This window comes from Alosa alosa, chromosome 9 (assembly GCF_017589495.1).
Source record: "Alosa alosa isolate M-15738 ecotype Scorff River chromosome 9, AALO_Geno_1.1, whole genome shotgun sequence".
NCBI classification, from domain to species: Eukaryota; Metazoa; Chordata; class Actinopteri; order Clupeiformes; family Clupeidae; genus Alosa; species Alosa alosa.
In genome coordinates, this window is record NC_063197.1 from 19092934 (window position 1) to 19115951 (window position 23018).

The 23018-nt window shown below is 43.7% G+C and overlaps 1 protein-coding gene across 3 annotated transcripts in view; it reads left to right on the forward strand.

Annotated features, from left to right (window-relative positions):
- Positions 1-21952, forward strand: part of ndnf (neuron-derived neurotrophic factor) — a 36376-nt gene extending 14424 nt beyond the window's left edge. Inside the window, exons 1-4 of one of the 3 annotated variants that reach the window (XM_048253569.1) lie at positions 9188-9584; positions 15927-16124; positions 17140-17270; positions 19670-21952. In XM_048253569.1, the coding sequence (XP_048109526.1) occupies positions 9544-9584; positions 15927-16124; positions 17140-17270; positions 19670-21081 (1782 nt within the window). In that variant the 5' untranslated portion in view covers positions 9188-9543 and the 3' untranslated portion in view covers positions 21082-21952. Of the gene's footprint in view, positions 1-9187; positions 9585-15926; positions 16125-17139; positions 17271-19669 lie in introns of those variants that run through there. The other 2 variants (XM_048253570.1, XM_048253571.1) reach the window with 2 other exon arrangements.
- Positions 21953-23018: the final 1066 nt, after the last annotated feature.

Consider the following 23018-nt stretch of genomic DNA (forward strand, 5'->3'; position numbering starts at 1 on the left):
TAAAAATGATTAGCTAGGTTAGCTAAGTAACATGGTTAACATAGTTAGCATAACTACTAAAAATGATAAGCTTGGTTAACTAAGTCACATGGTTAACATAGTTAGCATGTTAGCATTGCTAGCATAGTTAGCATGTTTAGCAAAACTGCTAGAAAATGTTTAGCAAAACTACTAGAAAATGTTAGTTAAGTTAGCTAAGTAGCATGGTTAACATGTTAGCATTGCTAACACTACTATAAAACATTAGCTAAGTAGCATGGTTAGCAGAATTACAAATCTTAGCATAACTGTTAGCAAACATTAGAGCCATTCCAACTTTCAGTTATCGTCAAATATCTACCTAGACACAGCCATTAAACTATCTGAATATCAACATTCATTAAACTGCTAGAAAACGTTAGCTAAGTAGCATGGTTAGCAGGTTAGCATTGCTAGCACTGCTATAAAACATTAGCTAAGTAGCATGGTTAGCATAGTTAAAAATCATAGCATAACTGCTAGCAAACATTAGAGCCATTCTAACTTTCAGTTATCGTCAAATATCTACCTATACACAGCCATTAAACTATTTGAATATCAACATTCATTCAACTTCCAGTCTGTCAACAACTTTTAAACTATTTACCTTCAACTTTTAAACGGTCTACTTTTAAACTATCATTAAACTATCTATTAAACTAGCTGTCTATCAACAACTTTTAAACTATCTACTGTCTATCAACAACTTTTAAACTATCTACATTCAGCTTTTAAACAGTCTACTTTTAAACTATCAACTTTTATTAAGCTATGCAACCACCATGTCTATCCTAGCATCACCGTAGTAACCATCTCTGTATTATCTGTTTTAACTATACATGATATTTTACATCACAACTTTAGCATTTTCATGCACTGGTAATTCCTTGGAATTGCATTTCTAGTTATAGTGGATGGAATCCACTATCTTGAAATCTCCTGGCTTCTTCTTATTACAGTGCATGAAAATGCACTGTACTGTTATTCCAAGGCTTTTTCCAAGGCGAGTATTCTTCTTCTTCTAACGCATTTAATGCAGCTTCAATCGTTTAACGTAGAAACTTCATTCAAACTGCGTTGCGTAGGTCTTACTTAGGACATGGGGGCTTTGTATTTTTCATCTTTGTAACTTTTATACTTTTTAAACTATTAATTAAAAACTACTCAAAATTTCCCCATAGACTTAACATGGGCTGATGACATCACAATAGAGCCGTTAAGCAATTAGAATCCTATGGCAAGTGTTCGGGCCACCTGCATCAACTGCCAGTCTCAGGCTTTAAGCATACAAACTGGCCCTATTAAGACTACACATCCTGTTCAACTGCTTCCGCTGCTAAAAACTGTTTAAAAATAAAAGTCCTCACTACAATATTTCACTGTTAAACAATTTAAGCCTTTAAACTACTGAACTTTTTAACTGTTCAGCCATTGTAACTGTTACTTGTCATCAACTATGACTCCTACCCACTGTAGCTAGTTAGCTAAGTTAGCTAAGTAACATGGTTAGCATAGTTAGCATGTTAGTTAGCATTTTTAGCAAAACTGCTAAAAATGATTAGCTAAGTAACATGGTTAGCATAGTTAGCATGCTAGTTAACATTTTTAGCAAAACTGCTAAAAATGATTAGCTAAGTTAGCCAAGTAACATGGTTAGCATAGTTAGCATGCTAACATGGTAGCATGCTAGTTAACATTTTTAGCAAAACTTCTAAAAAATGATTAGCTAAGTTAGCTAAGTAACATGGTTAGCATTATTAGCATGCTAGTTAGCATAGTTAGCATAACTACTAAAATGATTAGCTAGGTTAGCTAAGTAACATGGTTAACATGTTAGTTAGAATAGTTAGCATACCTACTAAAAATGATTAGCTAAGTTACCTAAGTCACATGGTTAGCATACTTAACATGTTAGCATGCTAGTTAGCATAGTTAGCATACCTACTAAAAATGATTAGCTAGGTTAACTAAGTCAGCATTGCTAACATGCTAGTCAGCATAACTATTAAAAATGAAAACATTAGCTAAGTTAACTAAGTTAAGTAACTTGGTTAACATTATTATCTTTGATAACATAGTTAGCATAACTGCTAGCAAACATTAGAGCCATTCCAACTGTCAGTTATCGTCAATTATCTACCTAAATAATTTAACCATTTAAATGATCCACCTATTTAACCGTTCAATTATTCCAACTATATTAAACCTTATCTACCAAGCAAATCATTTAACTATATAAACTATCCACCTATTTAACTGTTCAGTCATTCCAACTATATTAAACGTCATCTACCTAGCAACCAATATAGTTTGTTTTACTCTGTATGATATTTTACATCATATTTTTTTTTATTTTCATGCACTGTATTTCCTTCAGGAAATGCTTTTCTAGTTATTATTATAACCTTTTTTTCTTTTTTTACTTTTTCAAGAATTAATGCGACTCTAACCGCTAACGTTACAGACATGTTGAAATAACCGTTCTGAAGGTCTGGAGGGGGCAAGAGAGTTATTATTTCAGATTTTTTATAAAGTTTATACTTTTTGAGAAATAGGGGATTAAAAATGTTAAAAAGCTCAATTTTCCCCCTTAGACTTCAAAGGCTGTGATGTCATAATGGCCTAAAGGCAGCTGCGCTTGTTAAGCTCCCAGAGTAGTTCCCGGGCTAATTAGAACACTGACACAGGTGTCACCTGTGAAATCAACTGTCTCAGCTTCTAATGCATACAATCTGGTGCTCCCTAAAACTACACATCCTGTTTAAGTGTTTCCCGTGTGTCAAAATAAAAGTCACAGCCATATCTCATGCTTTTATGATTATATCTCCAGAACGGTTTGACGCATGTGCTTCAAATTTGGTACAAGTGTTTGTATGACTCAAAGATGAAGTGAGTTGATGTTGGAGGTCAAAGGTCAATGGTCAAGTCAATGACCACTCTGAGTGCGATATCTCAAGAATGCCTTGACATACATGCCTGAAATTTGGTATCAGTATTTGTATGGATTCAAAGATGAAGTGAATTGATGTTGGAGGTCAAAGGTCAAATGTCAAGGTGAAAAACACCTTGAGTGTTATATCTCAAGAACGCCTTGACACACAAGGTCTTTTGGTACGAGGGTTTGTATGAACTCAAAGATTAAGTGATTTAATGTTTTCAGGAATAGGGAATTTCCCCACCAACTTTAGCAGCTTTCCATCCACTATTGTAATTCCTTTGGCATTACATTCTAGTTTATTTATTAAATATTAATTAACCCCAGTCTCAGTTTTTACAGTGCAGGAATACTGTTTGTGGATCAGCCTAATGGACACCTTCCATCATGTACAAATGTTATTTCAGGGTAATGAAGGAATGAAACAGCTCACAGAAACATGAATATGACGTTATTCTATGAGGTTATGGCAAAGATAGGTCTGAGTGGCTTTCTATGGCAGGGGTTCTCAAACTTTTGTGGGCCGGGGACCCCTCATGGAGTGGAAAATTCTCCAAGGACCCCTCATAATCACATAAACACATAAAACTTAAGTTAATCATGTAGCTGTATAGCCTTTTTTTCTGTTAGATGCTTATGTTGCTTTTGAGTGCTAATACCACAATAGTCATGTTAGCAAACTTTGACAGTAGGTAGGATTTTTAAAGGATTGTTGTTTCTTTGTCAAATGTAGGCCTATTGTGTTGAACACATAGTGTTTGCTTCACATAACTTTCATTTTGTTGGCGGTTAATTAATAGTAAAGTGTTTTGACGTATTAATGTAACGTATCAGCAGATTAATTGGGCAAATACTGATACTGTATCATTTTTCGCCATATAAGACAATTTCATATTTTGTAGCAAACTTTGTCAGGGACCCCCTGACAACGTGCTGCGGACCCCTGGGGGTCCCCAGACCCCACTTTGAGAACCAATGGTCTATGGTAAGTGTGAATGCACACTGATATCATTTTTATAGCTTGAGCAAACAGCAATCCTAAATATCAAGTGGCTGAGACAAAGGCAAGAAAGGCAGTGTTTTCTCATGGAAGGTCTTGGCTGATTTCCTCTGTATGTCTCCAAAGAGCCCTTTAATGATTATATTGTCATTCCATTTATTCACTCGTGTAAAAAATGCCTTTAAAGATATCAGTTATGTGAGGACACAGAGAGGCGTTTTCTCTTTTAAATAAATCATGAAATCAAGATATTACTTGTTTCATCACACTATTTCATGCTACTTTCTATCCAAAATCCTTTTTTTCAAGGACACCATGCACATACCCCTCCTAAATGAGAAATGTGCAACTTTGGGGTGCCGTACTGGCTCTCTTGAGGACATATGTTTAATTGTCAGTCACATTATGCCACAAATATTTCCTGTGGTTTCTCTGAAGTTATGATGTATGCAAATACACTTAGTCAGGGATCTCGATTACAAAGGAATGAGTGTGAATGCAAAAAAAGCATATACAGTTGCAGACAATTCTGTAGGGTATTGCCCAGTATCCAGTCAATTTTTATTCATATTACCTTACAATGTTTTTATTCGCTGTATTGTTGCTGTGCTTATATTGCTGTCCTACATTTCAATTGAAGATACACACACACACACACACAGACACACACACACACACACACACATAGACAAAGACACACACACACACACACACACGCTTACAAAATCATCTTTGTGTGTCCATGCCTGTTCGTCTGTGTTTATATTGTGAAAACTTTCATCCAGATAGTGGCTGACAGGTCTGTCTGGCCTGTGATGTTGTCGTTGGATCTGCTCTGCAGAGTCTTTTATGAGGTTCTTCCTAATGGAGGAGAATGTGCGTGGAAAAACAGACATGTTGAGTTTGAAGTTTCTGCCGATAAACACAGAACAACTATAAGAGCGCCTAAAGACCTCTGCGGGATCTTTGATGTCTTAATGACATAAACATTGCTATAGGAGGACAATATGTGCTTCTCTGTGTTTCAAGTGCATCATACATACAGGCAAACCAGCAAACCTATAGTGTAAGTGTATGTTGCTGCATTGAACGGAACTGTTGTGTATCTATCGTTCTTGATTTATTTAATTGCTTTTGAAAGAGAGCAGAATGAATGTCAATCTAACAAGAACAGTTAATGACATTAAGATCATTACATGTGAGAGTTTGTCTAGGCTTAGTAGAAATGATTTAATAGATGCATCCTCAGGTTAAAGATCAATAGTCTTTATCTTAAAGACGTAATAAGCATTAACAACAGTGGAAGCTCCCTCTAAAGCTGTCTTTCATCATGATTTGAACCATCACCAATATCAATGTTATCTTGATCTTTTGTGACAGGACAGGATGTGAAAAAATCTAAACACATCTCTATATCTTAACGCATTTAATGTATTGTAAGGGAATATGAAAAGATAATGAATGGCCTTTAGGAAACTTATTTAGAATGTAATGATTGAGTGTACGAGTGTAAGGACTGTCTGAGTCAATATTTATTGCACATTGTCACATTAGAGCACAACAACCTTTCACAACTAATAATACATTTAATATAATATTGCCCCACCATGTAAAGATCAATTACCATGGTACTGGCAGCTCTTCAATATTCTGTACTTACTTTACTCTAATCCAGATTTGTTTGTAATTATGAAATGAAAATGTGGCATTACTGTGCATCACATTGTACATTAGATTGGATAGTGTTTGAAAACATGTAAATCCTCTTATGCATACACTTGCTCATATATACATTTAGGCACACAAGCCCTAACTGACACATAGATAACCATATAGTGTGTGTGTGTGTGTGTGTGTTGTGTGCGAATGCATGTGATCCTCCAAACTCTGAGCTTTCATTCATGTTTATGTCTACTGTCCCCTGGCTGGTCTGTCATGGCCGCTATGGTGCTCTCTTATTGGATAATGGCGCCCAAACGCACTCTACCCCGGCTATGCTGTAATTGGATAAGTAGATGAAGTAAGACCCTGACTTGGCATTTGCTTCTTGCTCGTCTCCTCTCTCTCTCTCATCTGCTTTCAGTTGAGGTTTTCTCTCTTGCCGCACCGCACCCCCCCCCCTCTACTTTTTCCCATGGAGGGAAAGAGCCCTTTTGGAGAGAGAGAAAGAGAGAGGTAACTAATTTTAGAAAGGATGAATCCACTCATGTCAACAGACGGCTCAGCGATGTTTATCTAAGTGTGTGTGTGCGTGTTTTTGTTAAACTGTTAAAATCATTTAAGATGGTGAATTGGAAAATTCCTGTCTCTCGATGCGGAATTCTTTGCCGTTGCGTGCCATGGCTGAGGACCGCTAGGGAGGGCCATCAAAGTAGCCGGCATGCAAGCCTACTTCTCAGGAGGTCATCCTTGTCCATGCCCAGAGAACTAGGGGAAAGGAAGAAAAGAGAGATGCATCTTTAGTTAAATAACTAAAACAAAAAACAAAAAAAAGAGTCTTTATTTTCACCCAACTTCCTGATTTCATGTTATCATGATAATTCAACTGTGTCTTTATTCCTTTTGTTTTGTCTCTGTATTGTGTGTGTGTGTGTGTGTGTGTGTGTGTGTGTGTGTGTTTTGTCTATTCTCATTTGTTTATCAATAAGGCTTATGTATCTTTACTCCATTTGGTCTCAATGTAAATACCCTATCTGGGACAGTGGTGGCAAGCTGGATCACTGCTGGGGACATCTGTGCCCACTGGGGGGTGAGGTGAAAGGTCACCCATTGTGTCCTCACTGCCTTGTGTTTCTGACACAAACACACAAGAGGACAGGAAAGGGAAACCATAAATGAGCAAGACTGTTTACAGAACGGCTGGTTGTCATGGCGAGATCTTTTTCGAGAAGTTAATCATTAGCGGGTTCTGCGAGGGACCGAGAAGGACCGATAATGTCCTCTCGTCTCAGCTGGCATTCCAAAAAGGAGAGGAAGAACTTCCTCAGAAAAGGAGGACGTGTGTGTGTGAGAGTGTATGTGTGTGTATGTGGGTGTATTTTTGGCAACCGTGGGTGCACTAAATAACTCAGAGATGCTTTCCACTACAAACTTTCTGCTGATGCTTGCTATCATGTATGCAAATGGAAAGTTCCCTCAATGTAGTTATACATATGTGATGTTTAACCAGCCTCTGCAGAATGCTGTGCGACTATGGACTTAGGCTAAGTCAATTAAGGTAAAATGCTTACACAAAGGACACAGAACCTCCAAGTCAAAATGATGATATCTCGGCTTACAATGGAAAGCTTTAGACTCCTGTCGAACTTAAGATGTATACATTGACATTTTGTCCATCCATGCTTTAGAAAGTAGGTATGTTATGATGATGTAATCAAAATGACTAAAGCCTTAACATAAAAGAGGCATAATAAATGAATGCACATAAATACAGAAATGTGTTTAAAAGAAGTTGGCATGCAATATTTGTGATTATGTGCATTGGAAGTGTGTTTCTTGTATCTTTCAGCTGACCTTGGCAAAATGTGAAGCTGAATTATTATTACACTTTGATATTGTTTCTGGTATCTGCTATTTTGGCAGTGTTATTCTTGTCTTTTCCTCTTCCTGTCTAGTGACATGAGTAATGTCATGCCAAGTGACTACAAGGAATCCAAAGTGGTGAAAATCTCTATTAAAAACATCTACTTCTAAAAACATTTCTCAGTTTTCTAGAAACGTGTTCCATCTTCTCCTGTATGACAAGTAACTGTTAAAAACAGCACTCACTGATGCACTTATTCTTACTGTACTCTAATGTTTTTAAATTGTCCTAAAATAGTTGAGAACTGCTCTAAAACTTAAACTGTTTACTATGTTGTTAGTCGCTTTGGCTAAAAAGCGTCAGCCAAATGTAATGTAATGTAATGTAATGACTTAAATCAGAAGCATGAGGAATTTGATGGATTTGAAATATCTAATTGACCACTAGATGGGGATATTACACTTATTCATAAAAGAAACGTCTGAAACTCTTGGTAGGCCACATGGGGTGTAAACGCACATGAACTGGTGAAATTTAAAAAGAGGACTGGGAATGTAAAGTTTTAGCACGATTTTGAAAACCTCCGGTTGACAAACGAAACATATATCACGGCATAATCCATACAAATGCACCTGTTAGGCCACATATAGCTTCTGGGTTTCTAGATGTTTCACCATTCACTTTGACATCACCAATCAAACCCATGGCGCCCATACTCATCACCCCCTTCAAGGGCCTCTGGTCATTAGTTCTGCTCGGCCGGTTGAGGACATCCTATCCGGGCCTGATTCACAGATAGCGGTGCACTATGGAGCGGATCCGCTTCTGAGTCAGCTTAAGGGAAGCGTGACCCTCATAAAGCTATAAATTCAGTTGTAATTACCTCCCATCACCGACAGGATTTAGTCAAACTACTCTTATCTAAAATAAATATTTGCTGCCGTGGGTTACGGTCCGGCCCCACACAAAAGATCGACTGTCTCGCCAGTGTGTTTGCACCTTCACACGGCTTTAGGTCAAACAGACAACAGTGTTTATGGGGATGTCTTGGAGAACACAAAAAAACGCAAATACAGCTTAAGCTAACACACTCATATGTATTCTTTTCGCCTATCAAGAATGAGAAGGGTGCTCAATCAAATACACAAGACATGCTAAAAGGGAACTGTTTTAGCTCTGGCAGACTCATATGATAAGACTTGCCCACACACACGGTATCCCCTTGGGCGTTGCGTGACTTGAAGAAAGGGTGCTGCTGAAGTGTAATCCTAACGCTGTAAACAAGTCTCTTTGCGGAGAAACTTCGAGGGAATCCCCTCCCTGAAATAAACCTGACAGGCATAGACAAAGCATTTCAAACGAACATTTTCAGCTGTTTTTCTGGCAACGTCCAATGCTCCTGCATTTGGGCGTAGACACCACCTATCAAACTTAACGAACTGAAGCACATATAATTAAAACTGATTGGGCATGGATGCCAATTGTCGTTAAATGACAGATAGGTCAACCAATGTGGCCCACCAGATTTAGTGCTGTTGCAAATGAGCGATGCTCATCTTCCACTAACAATGACATCAACATTTTCTTAACTTGTTTTTCATTCATAAAGTGATATCATCAGAGAGCTCGCTGGTCTATCTGTGATAGGCCAGATGCAGGTTATGGAGGGAGTCTGGTTGGGTTTTATGTTTGTTGGGGCCGTGTTGTCCAGGAGGAGTGGGCTGGCTTTTGGGAGTCACTCTTGAGAGCGGGGAGAGACCGAGTTCGCACCAGTTCGCCTCTCAGTTTAGACGGAGTCTCTGAAGCGTCCGCACGGCAGGGGAGGTACACTCTGCCAAAACTCAGGATACCTTCAGACTTTTGGGACAAGCTAAATCCGCTAGATGTGAGTGCACGCACCAAGAGCTGTAATCCCATTGCTACCGCACCAGAACTGAGGATTCTACCGGGATCAGAAATAGGACAACTTTATTGCGCGTTTGAATACTGTCAACTCGCATCCCCACACATTTACTTTTCTTTACTTTGCGCAAATTGAACTGAAACACATAATCTTGGTTCGGACGAATGTTCAAAATGTCTCCCACATCACTGAGCAGGTCAATAAGGTAAGACAATTTATAAGAATATTGGAAAACACTGTTAATAGGCTATTTGACGGGTATATTTGAATGTAATGACTAACTGGAATTCAGTTGCATGAAGAAATAAAAAAAAAACTCGCGTGTCTGCATCTGCCTTTTCATAATTAGTGGTTGAATGATTCGTAAAACGTTTGCGAAGACTTTGGCAGTTAAGAGATGAGGGGAGAAGACAAGAAACAGAGGGACTCTCCGAATAAAGAACGGCTGCCTTTGAAAGGGCTGCCAGTGAGCGAGGGAAGGGGTTTTGCGGTTTACAACTCCGGGAAGTTAAGGGTTTCAAACACATTTCAAATCAAGCCCGAGCTCGCACGCTCCTTTAATTTGGGTCCTCCGACTGGCTGTACGTCAGGGGGGAGCATGACTGAATGTCGCGCGGAAGACATGAACTTTTTGAAGGAGTTAAAAAGGACACGCGGAAGGCAGTGTCCACGGGTTCGGGGGCCGAGACGCTCCGCTTTGTGCTCATGATGGGGTTCCCATGCTCTCAGAGGTGACCGAGCGCCGTCCTAAGCCGCCACACGCAATTCATCAGTATGCGTCCTCGCCCCTTTCTATAGTGTTGGGCATACATTTCCCCAGCCTGTCGGTTTTATAGTGTTGTAGACACTGACCCGTCACCGAAAATATGCAGGAGAAATGTTTGTTTTATTATTTTCTAGTTGTAATTAATCTACCTGACTGACAAATTTACGCACCTGCAAGAGCCTGACAGCAGCATTTGGCCCTGATTTTTGCAATCAGTGAAAACCACACAAAATTCCACTTTAAAGTTTAATATGTGATTTTCTTCAAAACATTCTACATGTCATTGTACATTTATCTGTGGAACTGTGTATCATTGTAGAATGGATGTAAACTAGGGAACTCGATTTGGGGAAAAAACTGAAATAGGTTTTTTTTGACAGCTCATGTTTTCTTTAGTTGTCAGAGGATTTTGAAATGTTTCTGTGATGAGTTGTTGATTCAATATTTACTGTCATATAGACATTCTGTGTCTTGTTTCTTTGTTTTGTGCAGGAAAAAAATAATGTCCATTTTCTTGTCCATCTTGGCCTTGGGAATATAATGGGGATTTGAATAACTGTATTTAAAAGTGAAGCAAAGCCACTCTGCTTCCCGTATACTTTCTCAGGAGAATGAATCATGAACAAAAAAGTCTTAAAATGGGAAGGTCTGTGTTGCATACCGTAACTAAACCTCAATTTGCATATGAAAACACAGGGCTGAAAGAATTCCGCCAGTGTTGCTATAGCCATTTATGCATCCGGCACTCTGACAGGCAGCGAAGGATATACAGTCTCTGCTGCGATCGCCTTTGTGCAGACAGCTGGGGCTGGATGTCACGTCCTGTAGGTGGGAGATTAGGGATTTCCTAGCCTGGGATTAATCCTTTCTTAATTCATACGTTTTCCCCTCATTTCCATACCTGTTCAGCAAACATTCTTGGACACTTGCTTGGGAAACGGCCACAATTGTGTGCACCCTCATGCAAACTTAACAAGTGCTGTTTCCCCCCAGATACTCCTTCTTTTGCCTCCTCTTTTTGTTGTTGAAAAGGGAGTCTTTTGCTGATGTCAGGGAATGGGGACGTGATTGACTGATTTCTCACGATGCTCCATTCGGTGCCCTCGTCCTTGATATGCTGATGGGTGGCGGGGTGGGACGCAAAATTCCCATGGGGGGGCTTTCCTCCTCCCCACCCTCACCCACACCCACACCCACAGCCCTACCCCTCATCCCCCTCTCTCCGTTGGGTAATCTGTGTGATCTTCCCCTCCCGTCACAATGACAGCAAGAAAGTTCACATCAGTCAGAGGTGGGCCCTTCATTTGAATGCCTCATTTGTAGAGGAGTAATAGAGGGTGCCCTCTGACCTTGCCCCCACTCCGCTAAGGAGCATTCCAGGATGCCACACTTACTGCCGGGGCCCTGGAGATAGATGGGAAGGCAGTGACTCAGAAGCAGAGCACAGAATGGGCTCTCTCCTCTCCCTGTGCCAAAGAAGAGAAAAGGGGTTATATGATGTTCCTCCGGGCTTTTTTTCCAGGACACGTCAAGTCACTCTGCGGTAGAATGAGGTAGTCTGCTTTGGCTGAGTGACATTAGAATCAGTGATGCTGGCCAGGTGGTGTTTTGAGAGTGGGCCTACTACTCCCTCAGCCTACATTTTCTCTTTAATATACTGGATTTCCAAAGAAATAAATTGGACTCAGAAAATTAGCCCTTCTATTAACAATACTGGGCAACCATTCTGACTGGATGCGAAAATAATTTTTTGGTCTAGGACTTGTTCTTGGAATTGTGCCGTAATCATGCTCTATACCAATTCATCAACATTCCTGAAGTTTGGCTTTCCTGGAACGTCGGTGCAAATTCGGGTTTGGCTGCCGTGCACATCTGTTCCAGTTTGGTGCAGGTCTAGTGTGTTTTGGGGAAAAGAACTGCGGTGTAGTCTCTGTTCTCTCTCTCTCTCTCTCTCTCTCTCTCTCTCTCTCTCTCTCTTTCTCTCTCTGTGTTCTCTCTCTGTTCTCTCTCTCTTTCCCTCCCTCCCTCTCCATGTCTTTACCTTCCCGACTCTCATTTTGGCTCTGTCACGGAAACGGAGCCTTGCTTTATGCAAGTCCGTCAGGCTCTTGTAAATCTCTCGTCTTGAGTGTGGCGCAAGGAAACACACAGACGCCAGGTTTACAGGAGCGCTACCAAGAGTCTGCCTGGGTGGAATCCGAAATGCCTCTTTATTTGTGTTTAAATTAAAGTGTCTCTCCTCCTCCTCCTCCTCCTCCTCCACCACCACCTCCTACTCCTACTCCTCCTCTTCTTCTAATGGTCTCCATGTGGGTTCAGCAGGCAGCACATGTAGCTGTGTTGGCTGGGCAGTGGAGGGAGACAGCAATATGACCATACAAATAAATATCCACTGAAAGGGAGCTATTGAGGTTAGTAACCTCGCTGTGACTCATTGACTCACACACGGGGCCTGTATCAGATTTGGTGGTGTGTGTGTGTATATTGTGCTGCTGTATTTTGTAATGGACGGGGTATTCCAGTGAGCGCACATACCATGGCGATGAACCACTGTAGCATTAATGAGAGGCAAAGAGAGAAAGAGAGAGAGAGAGAGACAGAGAGGGGAGGGGGGATTTCACTCAGTGGCTCTGCTGTGCTTGCTGTCAATCATGTATCCCCTTTGGACAGTGTGATACACATGCTCAACAACAATTCTCTTCACAACCGAGAGCCAGATTGATTTACTTTTCGTCCTTTCCGTGATTAACAATCTCACACCAGCTCATTTACACCTCACATCTGATGAGATTAATCAAGGTGAAAGACTAACAGAGCGTGTGCTGTACGCCACCCACAATGATCTTATCACATTAACGAATAGGCAATTGTTTTCACTTGTCATGAGTAAGTGATAACACATCGACTGTGTGAAATATGCCCTCAGTGGTGTCACTGTTTATTTTCACATGGTTAGCAACATTTGGAGAAATTTTATCCGGCTGTTGTGAAGAGCACACCACAGTGGAAAGCCATTAAGGAGGAATTTACACAGTTTACACACTGTAAGCACTGCTGTGCTTTTCAATTCTTGAATTCCACTGAGGACTGTAGTATAGTGTAATTATGCCCATGTCAACAGTTCAGGGGATAATAGTTCTAGCATTTGCTTTTTTGTTTTGTTTCTGAATGACCATAAAGATCACAGGGCACCTGTAAAGACCGTTAAATGAGTCACGGTCACAGCAATGATTTGCGAAATTGTCCAAATTTTACCAAATGTAATTGTGTGGGCATGAAAAGGGGTTGTTGCTATTGGGATCAATGGTCCTCTACTGTAAGTGATTAACAGTCAAAGAGAGCCATTCAGCAGATTATTTCCCATTATGCTTTGAGAGTTTAAGCTGTTCGGCATTATCCACTCGACCCCCAGAAGCCCTTTTCTTTTAGCTGCCAGAACCTCCTATTTATCATGCATCTGATATACATTTTTTTTATTTCATTCTTTATGGCCCACAAGTGCTTCAAGTTTTGAACAAAGTTCCTGTCGGAATGAAATTGAAAAATAAATGAATATATAAATAAATAAAAACCAGCAGCAAAACAAAGTTGACACGATTGTGGCTGACTCTGCCTTCAAATTATCCTCCCCGAAATTACGATCAGACATTCTCCATTGCTCTAATTAAACATTAGGGCTTATTTGTTCCAGATGCAGTTTTTTTGAAGTTTTATTTTTGTATGGGAGTTCTCTTTGGCCTGGGAATTACCCAAGCCCATGTAGAGGAACCATGCAGAACTTTAAAGAACTGTACAAGCCCACATTGTGGAGAGGCCACTTAGACTCCAGAGTGATGAGGAAGATGAACCGGATCACCCAGTTGAATCTGAACTAGAGAAGAGAGTAGAGAGGATACCACAGCCAAACAAATGACCCCACATAGATACAAGTTACTTAACATACTAGATACTGTTACTTAAATGATATCAGACAAAATAATCCTTTTAGCTGTCAACTCCTAAATTAGCGACGCCACTGGACACTCCATTGACTTCTAAGCCAAGCTGAACTGTTTGACTTGTGTGGCCGGCTGCCTATTAGAGGCTTGCGCCTCTCCTTAAGGAGAGATTGTAAATGAGCACAGCACTCTCTGCACCTCCGAGCTGTCCCCGGGTAAAAATAGACACGTCTTTGTTCCTCCCGACACGCTTCTGAAGTGAAACGAGACAAGAGGAGGAGATAAGGATCTGTTCTCTGGGAGTCAAACCTCAAAGTGTCACTTGTAAGGCCGCCCCGCAATCCTACAGCCACCCCACCCAACACCCACCCACCCATCACCCCCTCACACTATGTATGGAAGCCTGGTATGAATGCTGCCGCTGCTTCTGAGAGGCTGTTGTAGGCCTCGGTGCGCGCCATGTGCGATAAAGAAGGGGTAACAGAGCAATAAAAGTCATGCTTTACAGCAAGGGAAGTGTGTCCAGCGTCTGATGTTTCTGCTGATACCCGACATGCTTGTCTCGGGATGATTTAGAAGGTGTCCCAGTGTGAGAAAAACTAAAACAGAGCCACGGGAAGTAGACGAGAAAGTGAGAGAATAACACAAGACAGTGAAGAGAGAGAGAAGAATTGAAGAGAGAAAAGGGAGAGTGGAAGGGTCATTAAAAGGACAGCCTCTCACTTGCAGTAAATGGCAGTAAAGTATCTGGCTAATCTGCCATCATTAGCCTGATTAAATCAGTGGGGATTTGGCTTTCCCATCAGCTGCAATCAATGTGGTCAAATCAATAGACAGAGGATATCTTCCGAGCGCTCCTTTCGCCAGAGGAAGAGAGCAGGAGGCGAAAACAGAGAGGGATGGCAGTGAGAGAGAGAGAGGGAGAGAAAGAGGGAGAGAAAGCCTGCTTAGCCATTCCCCACGCCATCATGCATTTTACCCAGAGTATGTGGCTCTCAGTGTTTCCCACAGAACTGAATTCTATTTGTGGTGGTAGGTTTACAGAATTAACTTGAATTCAACAGTTTTTAACAAATTAGTGTAGCGTGGTTATGATGAACCAGATTTAAGCACATTTTAGTACAACCTGGAAAATCATTGTGTGGTGGTCAATGTTGATATTGTGGTGGGCTGCCAATGTATGGGAAACACTGGGCTCTGAAGACAGATAGATAATGGCCATGTTAACATTGCAGTGGGATGAGTATGGATCTGCGCTGTCCAACTTTGGGAACTTCCTTCACTAACGGCAATCAGCTCCACACACACTCCCAAGCCACTATACACACGCTGCACAAGGCTTACACACGAGCCACAGTGTAACTGCGGCCCTTCTCCAGGAAGTAGAGATGTCTTCAAGCTCAGAGCTGGGTCTTGACCCACACATGTGAGATGAGTTTCAGCACCATGTCCTGAGGTGTTGGGGCCCGAAGGCAAAGCACAGCTGCGTTAGTTCGGCCGTCTCAGCTGGAGCTGCCTGGTCATGTTGGTATGTGGTGCTTCCTCACTCGCGTTAGTGTGGACTTAGGCAACCCTATTATGTACCGTGGCAGAGAGCCATTCGTATAGCTCGGGCTGCATAATTGCAAGGTGTTCGTTTATGGGGGAGGCCACTGGTATGCGCTACTGCATGCATTTGAAAGGGCAGTGGAAAGCACAGCCCTGAGAACACTTTGAGTAATCTGATAATCATACTAGTCAGAAGTTTGTAGTACATGGGTGCATCATGCATTTTTTCCCATGTGGTCAGAATGTCGGGAATTGTAATGGAATGGTTATCTTTTTTTCCCCGTCTCTCCCGCAGATTGAGAATGTGCTCCGGTCCAGTCAGCCTGCTCCTGACCCTGGTGCTGGTGCAGGGGACGGTGGCCCAGAAGCTGCCCACTCGAGATGAGGGCCTCTTCCAGATGCAGATCCGTGACAAGGCTGTGTTCCACGACTCGTCCGTCATGCCCGACGGAGCGGAGATCAGCGGCTACCTCTTCAGAGACACGCCCAAAAGGTACCGGCCATCTGTCTGCGGTCAGCCGTGGCTAACTGTGAGGGAGTGGAAACCCTCCATTATGAAAGCCTAGCTGAAATATTAGCAGTCACCCTAGACAGGGGGGGTTATACCTCAACTCATCTTGGCCTCAGTTTCATGTATTTTCACAAGTGTGTGTGTGTGTGTGTGTGTGTGTTTCTTCTGGTCACGTATGGGGAACAGGGGGATGTGGAAAGCATTAGTGAACATGCGTCTGACGAGGCCTGGGTATGCATTATGGATGAGAGGCTCAAAAATGATGTTCAAGTGATTGAGAGAAGGTCAGTGTCGATCGAGGAGCACTCTGCAAGTGCAGGGACAGAAAAAATGGTGTGTGTGTGTGTGTGTGTGTGCGTGTGTATGCCTTAGTCCATATACCCCTCAGAGAGTTAGGGTATTCATCTTCTCCAGAACAGGATCGGTGAAGGATGGGGGAGGGGAGTAGATTTAATTATATTCAACATGTTACCAGTGAATGGTCATGAGAAGACCCTTCCTTTCTCCTCCCTTGAGGGCCCTAGGGTTAAAGGAGATGGAGTCGGGGGCTGTTAGAGTTACTAGATTTCTTCAGACAGAATACAGACTTCAGCAGAGTTTGAAATAACCAATATGGTTCCTTTAAGCAATGGACATTGTTTATAGCACATGTATACCGATAAAAACGTTATTTTAAACGATAATACGTCATTTGGCAGTGTAAAAAATATATTCCTATCTATTGTACTCAGTCTTAAGCCTCAGCAATTGTTCAGAGAATAAAAGGCCCTGCAGTCTTAATATGGTGGAACTGTGGCAAGCAATTAAAAGTTGAGGAATTGTGGTTGCAGAAGTGGTTGTTAAATGGTTAATGATTAATTTACCATGACAATAACATATTTTTCACAGCTATTTAAGATGTCAAACATTGTCCAGAACAGGTGTGAAATATCTTTTGCAACAACAACCCCTTTGCTTTACTCTAAACTCTCTGTTGCTCTGTGTCCGGTCTCGGCAGGTACTACTTTGTGGTGGAGGAGGACAACACACCTCTATCTGTGACGGTCACGCCCTGTGACGCTCCTCTGGAGTGGAAACTCACCCTTCAGGAGCTACCAGAGGAGGCCAGTGGAGAAGGATCAGGTAAAGGTCAGCACGACGACTTCGTCCACGACTTACAACACACGCTCAAGACAGGGCCTGCTGACAACACGTGTTTACACTGTAATTAGTGATATATTTCATAGGATAGACCGATAACTGCTGATGTGAGAGTCCTTGGAAGGTATATGAGACTTAGCACCTCAAGTAACGCTTGACACTTGTCAGATATTGAGGAGGGTGCATTCACGGGTGTAGATAGCAGGGTTGTGCACAATTCGAATTACAATTCTGCTTCCTGTTTGCTACCTCAATTGAAATGCAAGTGAAATTCAAGAATTAAATTGGAATTTAAGAGCCAGTTTCAATGCAATTCTGGAATTTTGCACAAGCCTGGTGGATAGGGAGTTGGAGAGCCGGATAAATGGGGCCTTGCAAGGCATCTCGTTAAATGGACTCGGCTATGAAGGAGCCGGGTGTCGCCTTTGATGTGGTGGCTCCAAGTCGCGAGAAGGTGGCTGTTTTTAGACCAGCCATTAATGAGCTCCCAGAGAGACTGACCACACCTGACGTCTGCCTGAGCCGCACCTGACGCATGTGTGTGTGTGTGTCTGTGTGTGTGGGTGTGCGAGCGTGTGCATGCGTGCGTGCGTGTGTGGGTGAATGAGGAAGAGAGAGAGAGGCTGTGCGGGACTGAAAAAGAGCAGCCCTGGTCCCAGAGACTGAATGACGGCAGGAGAGAGGGTGAATAGAGCCTGTTAGAATTCCTCTCCTCATCCCAATCATCTCTGTGCATAATTCAAGAAAAAAGGTCATGACCCTTCCCTCCCTCTTTTTCTAGCCCCCTCGTCTTGCCATCAAAGGCTTTTCTTTTGCGTTCCTGCTCTCTCTCCCTTTCCTTGGTCACGGTCTCTCTTGTTCTCACTCCCTCGTGCTTCTATTCTCTCTTTCTTTCCTCCCTTTTACTTTTCTCTTCTCTTCTTTCTCTGTCTCTCTCCGTCTCTCTGTCTGTCTTTCTCTCCATCTGGACACGATCTGAAAACATAAGAAATCAATGAGTCCCAGTCCCATTAGACTTAAGAACAGAGTAGTGGTTTTACTGTGTGTGTGTGTGTGTGTGTGTGTGTGTGTGTGTGTGTGTGTGTGTGTGTGTGTGTGTGTGTGCGTGTGTGCGTGTGTGTGTGTGTGTGTGTGTGCGTGCGTGTGTGTGTGTTCTGTGTCAGGATTCCTGCATAACAGTTTGTCATCATGTTTGTCAATTTGTCCCAATGTGTCGGGCGATTGTGTGAACACGCAGAGATTCATTTGATGTAACATGGTGCACATACGTGTAATTACACTGGAGAGCATTCAGAAAACATTTTTGCGAGTCGGGAAAATATCTGGGTCCCTCGCTGCTGTGGCTGTCTTGGGAAGGAAATTAATGATTTCCAGACACGGGAATCCCAACACTACTCGACTTGTGCGCCTGTACTTTTAGCTCAACTGATGGAACACAGACTAATCATTCAGTTTGAACACTGATTTGATGTGTGTGTGAGTGTGTGTGTGTGTGTGTGTGTGTGTGTGTGTGTGTGTGTGTGCGTGCTCGGTCTCTGCTTGCCTTTCGTTAGGTACTGTGCAATTGGCCTCCTCCCTTTGGAGCGTGGAGGGGTTTGATAATATCAAAACTTGGCTCAGAATGCCTCAGACTGAAAGAGATATATTGATAAGTACTCAGACCTCGCAGCGCATTCCTGCAAGAGGGAACTTGGCATTTGGTCTGTGTCAGTTTTTGTTGCTCTCTGACAAGCGAGAAATTTGCTCTTGTTTTTTTCCCCTCCGGTGTCTGATCGAAAGTGAAGCATAAACGCTCAGGGAGTGTAAATATATGCATACATAATCCGTCTGTCTTTTCCCGTGTTTGCCAAACGGCCTCCGCTGGGATCTGATCTTTTGAGCGCGACTCGTGTTAATTTAGCGCACCGTGGCGCGCACTCCCTGGTCGACAAACATAATATTATGATTCCACCGCTCGGCTGAAATAAACCCCCGGCCGCTGGCTCCCCCGATGCAGAGAGGCTACAAGGAGCCTCTTTGTAGCGCGGCTTCCCAGGACAGGACAAGGCAAAAGTGAATGCGGGCCCTGTGATCCGAGGGGATGTTTGGAAAGAAAACACACCGGCTACACTCGCGAGGGGCTAATCGTCCGCAAGGGTCTGCGGAGCCACGGCATGACCTCACCAGCGTCAACATGCTAAACGCCTCATTTTCAGCATCCGTGGAAATTATTTTGCACCAGGGTCCAAAAACAGCAGACAGGCAAACAAAAGTAATAATAAGAAGGCTTAGCTCTAGTGAGAAGGCTAAGAGGAAAATCCTGTGTGTATTTTTTTATTAGTAATTACAAGAGGGAATAGGCCCTGTATATGTTTCACTCACTCCTATTTTCTTCTTTCACTTTTCAGGTGAGCCTGAGCCTTTGGATCAGCAGAAGCAGCAAGTCACCGCCAACGAAGGCACAGAGCTCTTCACCTACAAAGGCAACGACGTGGAATCCTTTATCTCCACAAGCTCGCCATCCGGTCTCTACCAGCTGGAGATACTTTCGACGGAGAAGGACAGCAACTTCAAGGTGTACGCCACCACCACTCCAGAGTCGGACCAGCCCTACCCCGAGCTGCCGTACGACCCGCGTGTGGACGTGACGGCACTGGGCCGCACCACCGTCACGCTGGCCTGGAAGCCCACGCCGACAGGCGTGCTGATGGGTCAGCCGGTGCAGTACTGCGTGGTCATCAACAAGGAGCACAACTTCAAGAGCCTCTGTGCTGCTGAGGCCAAGATGAGCGCCGACGACACCTTCATGGCCGTGCCGAAGCCCGGCCGCGACTTCAGCCCATTCGACTTCGCCCACTTTGGCTTTGTGCCGTCCGAGAATGACTTCGGCAAAGACCGCTCGCTGGCCACCAATCGGGCGCTGGGCGGCAAACTCTCTCGCTCCTATAACCCCAAGCCCAAGACGTCGGACATCCTGAAACTGTGCATCGGCAACAAGAACATCTTCACCGTGTCCGACCTGAAGCCGGACACGCAGTACTACTTTGACGTGTTTGCGGTGAACAGCGCCACCAACACCAGCACGGCCTATGTAGGCACGTTCGCCCGCACCAAAGAGGAGGCTCGTCAGAAGACGGTGGAGCTCAAGGACGGCAAGATGGCCGACGTCTTCATCAAACGCAAGGGCACCAAGTTCCTGCGCTTTGCGCCCGTCTCTTCGCACCAGCGCGTCACCCTCTTCGTCCACGCCTGCCTGGACACCGTCCAGGTGCAGGTGCGTCGCGACGGCAAGCTGCTCCTCTCACAGAACGTTGAAGGCGTCCGGCAGTTCCAGCTCCGCGGCAAGGCTAAGGCCAAGTACCTGATTCGGGTGCGCGGTAGCCGCAAGGGCGCCTCCACGCTCAAGGTCCTGGCCAGCACGCGGCCCAGCAGCAAGCAGCCCTTCCCGTCGCTGCCCGAGGACACTCGCATCAAGGCCTTTGACAAGCTCCGCACCTGCTCGTCCGTCACCGTGGCCTGGCTGGGCACGCAGGAGCGCAACAAGTTCTGTGTCTACCGGCGCGAGGTGGCGGAGGGCTACGGCGAGGAGCAGCGTCGGCGCGAGCAGAACCAGTGCGCAGGGCCCGAGACGCGGCGCAAGTCCGAGAAGGTGCTCTGCAAGTACTTCCACAGCCCCAACCTCCAGAAGGCCGTCACCACAGAAACCATCACGGGCCTGGAGGCCGGCAAGAGCTACCTGCTGGACGTTTACGTGGTGGGCCACAGTGGCCACTCGGTAAAGTACCAGAGCAAACTGGTGAAAACGAGGAAGTACTGCTAGAAAAAGGACTGCACAGAAGAAATATATTATATATATATATTAAAAAAAAGAAGTTTATTTAACTCTAAGTGATATTCTACTAAGGAGTGTATACAGACTGACTACTCACACAGCTGGCGGGCTTGTGGCCGAGATGGAACTGCTTTTAGCGAGAGATACCGACCTGTATATTTATGTTTACATTGCCAAGTCGAGACGTTTGGCCAGAGCCCGGGGGGGATTCGCACTGGCACGCTGACGCCGGTTGTGGGGTTGGCTGAGTGTCGAGGAGGAGGAGGAGGAGGAGGAAGGAGGATCTCTCATCTCATGTGTGTTGCTGTCGGTTGCTGCATGAATCCTGCGTTTGTCCCTCCCGCCTGTCAGTCCTCTCTGTTGACTCGAGTGTCACGTTGACCCACAGAGATAGCTGTGTAGGTCCAGCCCTCCCCCACTACACACACATACACACACACACACACACACACACACACACACACACAATCCCATTCTCTCCTCAGCTCTCCCTCTCATAGCATAACTCACTACATGTCTAGGAGAGTTTTTTTTTAATTATTTTATTCTTCCTCCTCTTTGTTCTGTTGTTCTGGTTCATTTTGTTGCTGTTTTTTTTTTTTTTTTACTTTTTTCATTTGCGTTATTTGATGGTAATTATAAACTGATATGAGGACAATGTAAATCTATGACTGGTCGATGTTGAGACATTCCTCTCCCCTCTCCCCCGTGTTCCGTTGTAGCGCAGCCCGTGTTCGTGTTGCTCTGGAGCTGCTCTGTAAAAGTGTTCTGTGTTCTACCACTGTGTGTGTTCCATGTACAGCGTTGTTCTGCCAGTATCCATGTACATAAACACTAAATATAGAGACAAGTAATCCCACTGTTGTTTGCCGGTGTTGTGTTTCTCTCTGACAGCATTTATGCAGTCTAATCAATGACATATACAGTATAGATAGACGATCAATACAGTTCAGCAATGTATACTTTCCTGTGCAAGATGTCATGAATGGAAATATGAGAAGGGTGACTCATTAGTTCATGTGTTTCCATCCGGAGAGGTGTATATGACCTTTATGTTCCCATGTAGTCATGAGAGAGCCTATGACAACCACAAGAAATTATGCAGATGTCCTTGGCACTCATTTCCTACACAACCGTCAACAAAAGCTTGTAGGAGTACACAAACATAATCATGTGCCAACCATGACGTCCGCTATGAGATGAATGCTCAAAGCGAAAGCTGAAAGTAAACACACTATTCCTCCTCATACGAGTGCACATGTGAATACACACTCATAACCCCCGGTGCTCCAAATCACACACTGCATAATTAACAGGAGACACAGGTGACTGGAGAAAGCCCGCCTGTCCTGGCCAAGCCAAACAGCTGCTCTTACACAAAATGTCAGCCGCCTTTTTCCACAGCTTTCCAGAGTCGTGGCCGGCAACGCTTCAGTTCACCAGCAACTATGCAACGTCAATCAAGCGATCTCGCCAAGGGAATCAGGAGGGGAGGTCCCCCCTCCCACCTGGTTTGCGTTAGGCTGAGGTTGCCCTGGGGCGGACATGGCTGGAAGCTGAGCCAATACCTCGGGAGTGCAGTGGACAGGTCCACTGGAAGAGATGGATAGAGATGGTCAGAAGGGACATGGGAAAGGCTAATGAGAACACTACAGCAAGCAAGCAGGGACATGCCAAGGCCTAATGACAGAGTTACAGTTAAAACATTATTGAGGTCAGGGAGGAAAAGGGTGATTTCTCTGAGTGCCAGTCAACCACACCTCCCTTAAAAAATCCATACATAAAATGTACACACTCACACCCAGGCGTTCATGCATAGTCATTGCCATAGGCCCATGAACGTAAACTTCACATCTGTGTAAGCAGAAATCTGACATGCAGAGGCTGCACAGAGATGACAGGCCTCAAAATCTGCTCACCCACAC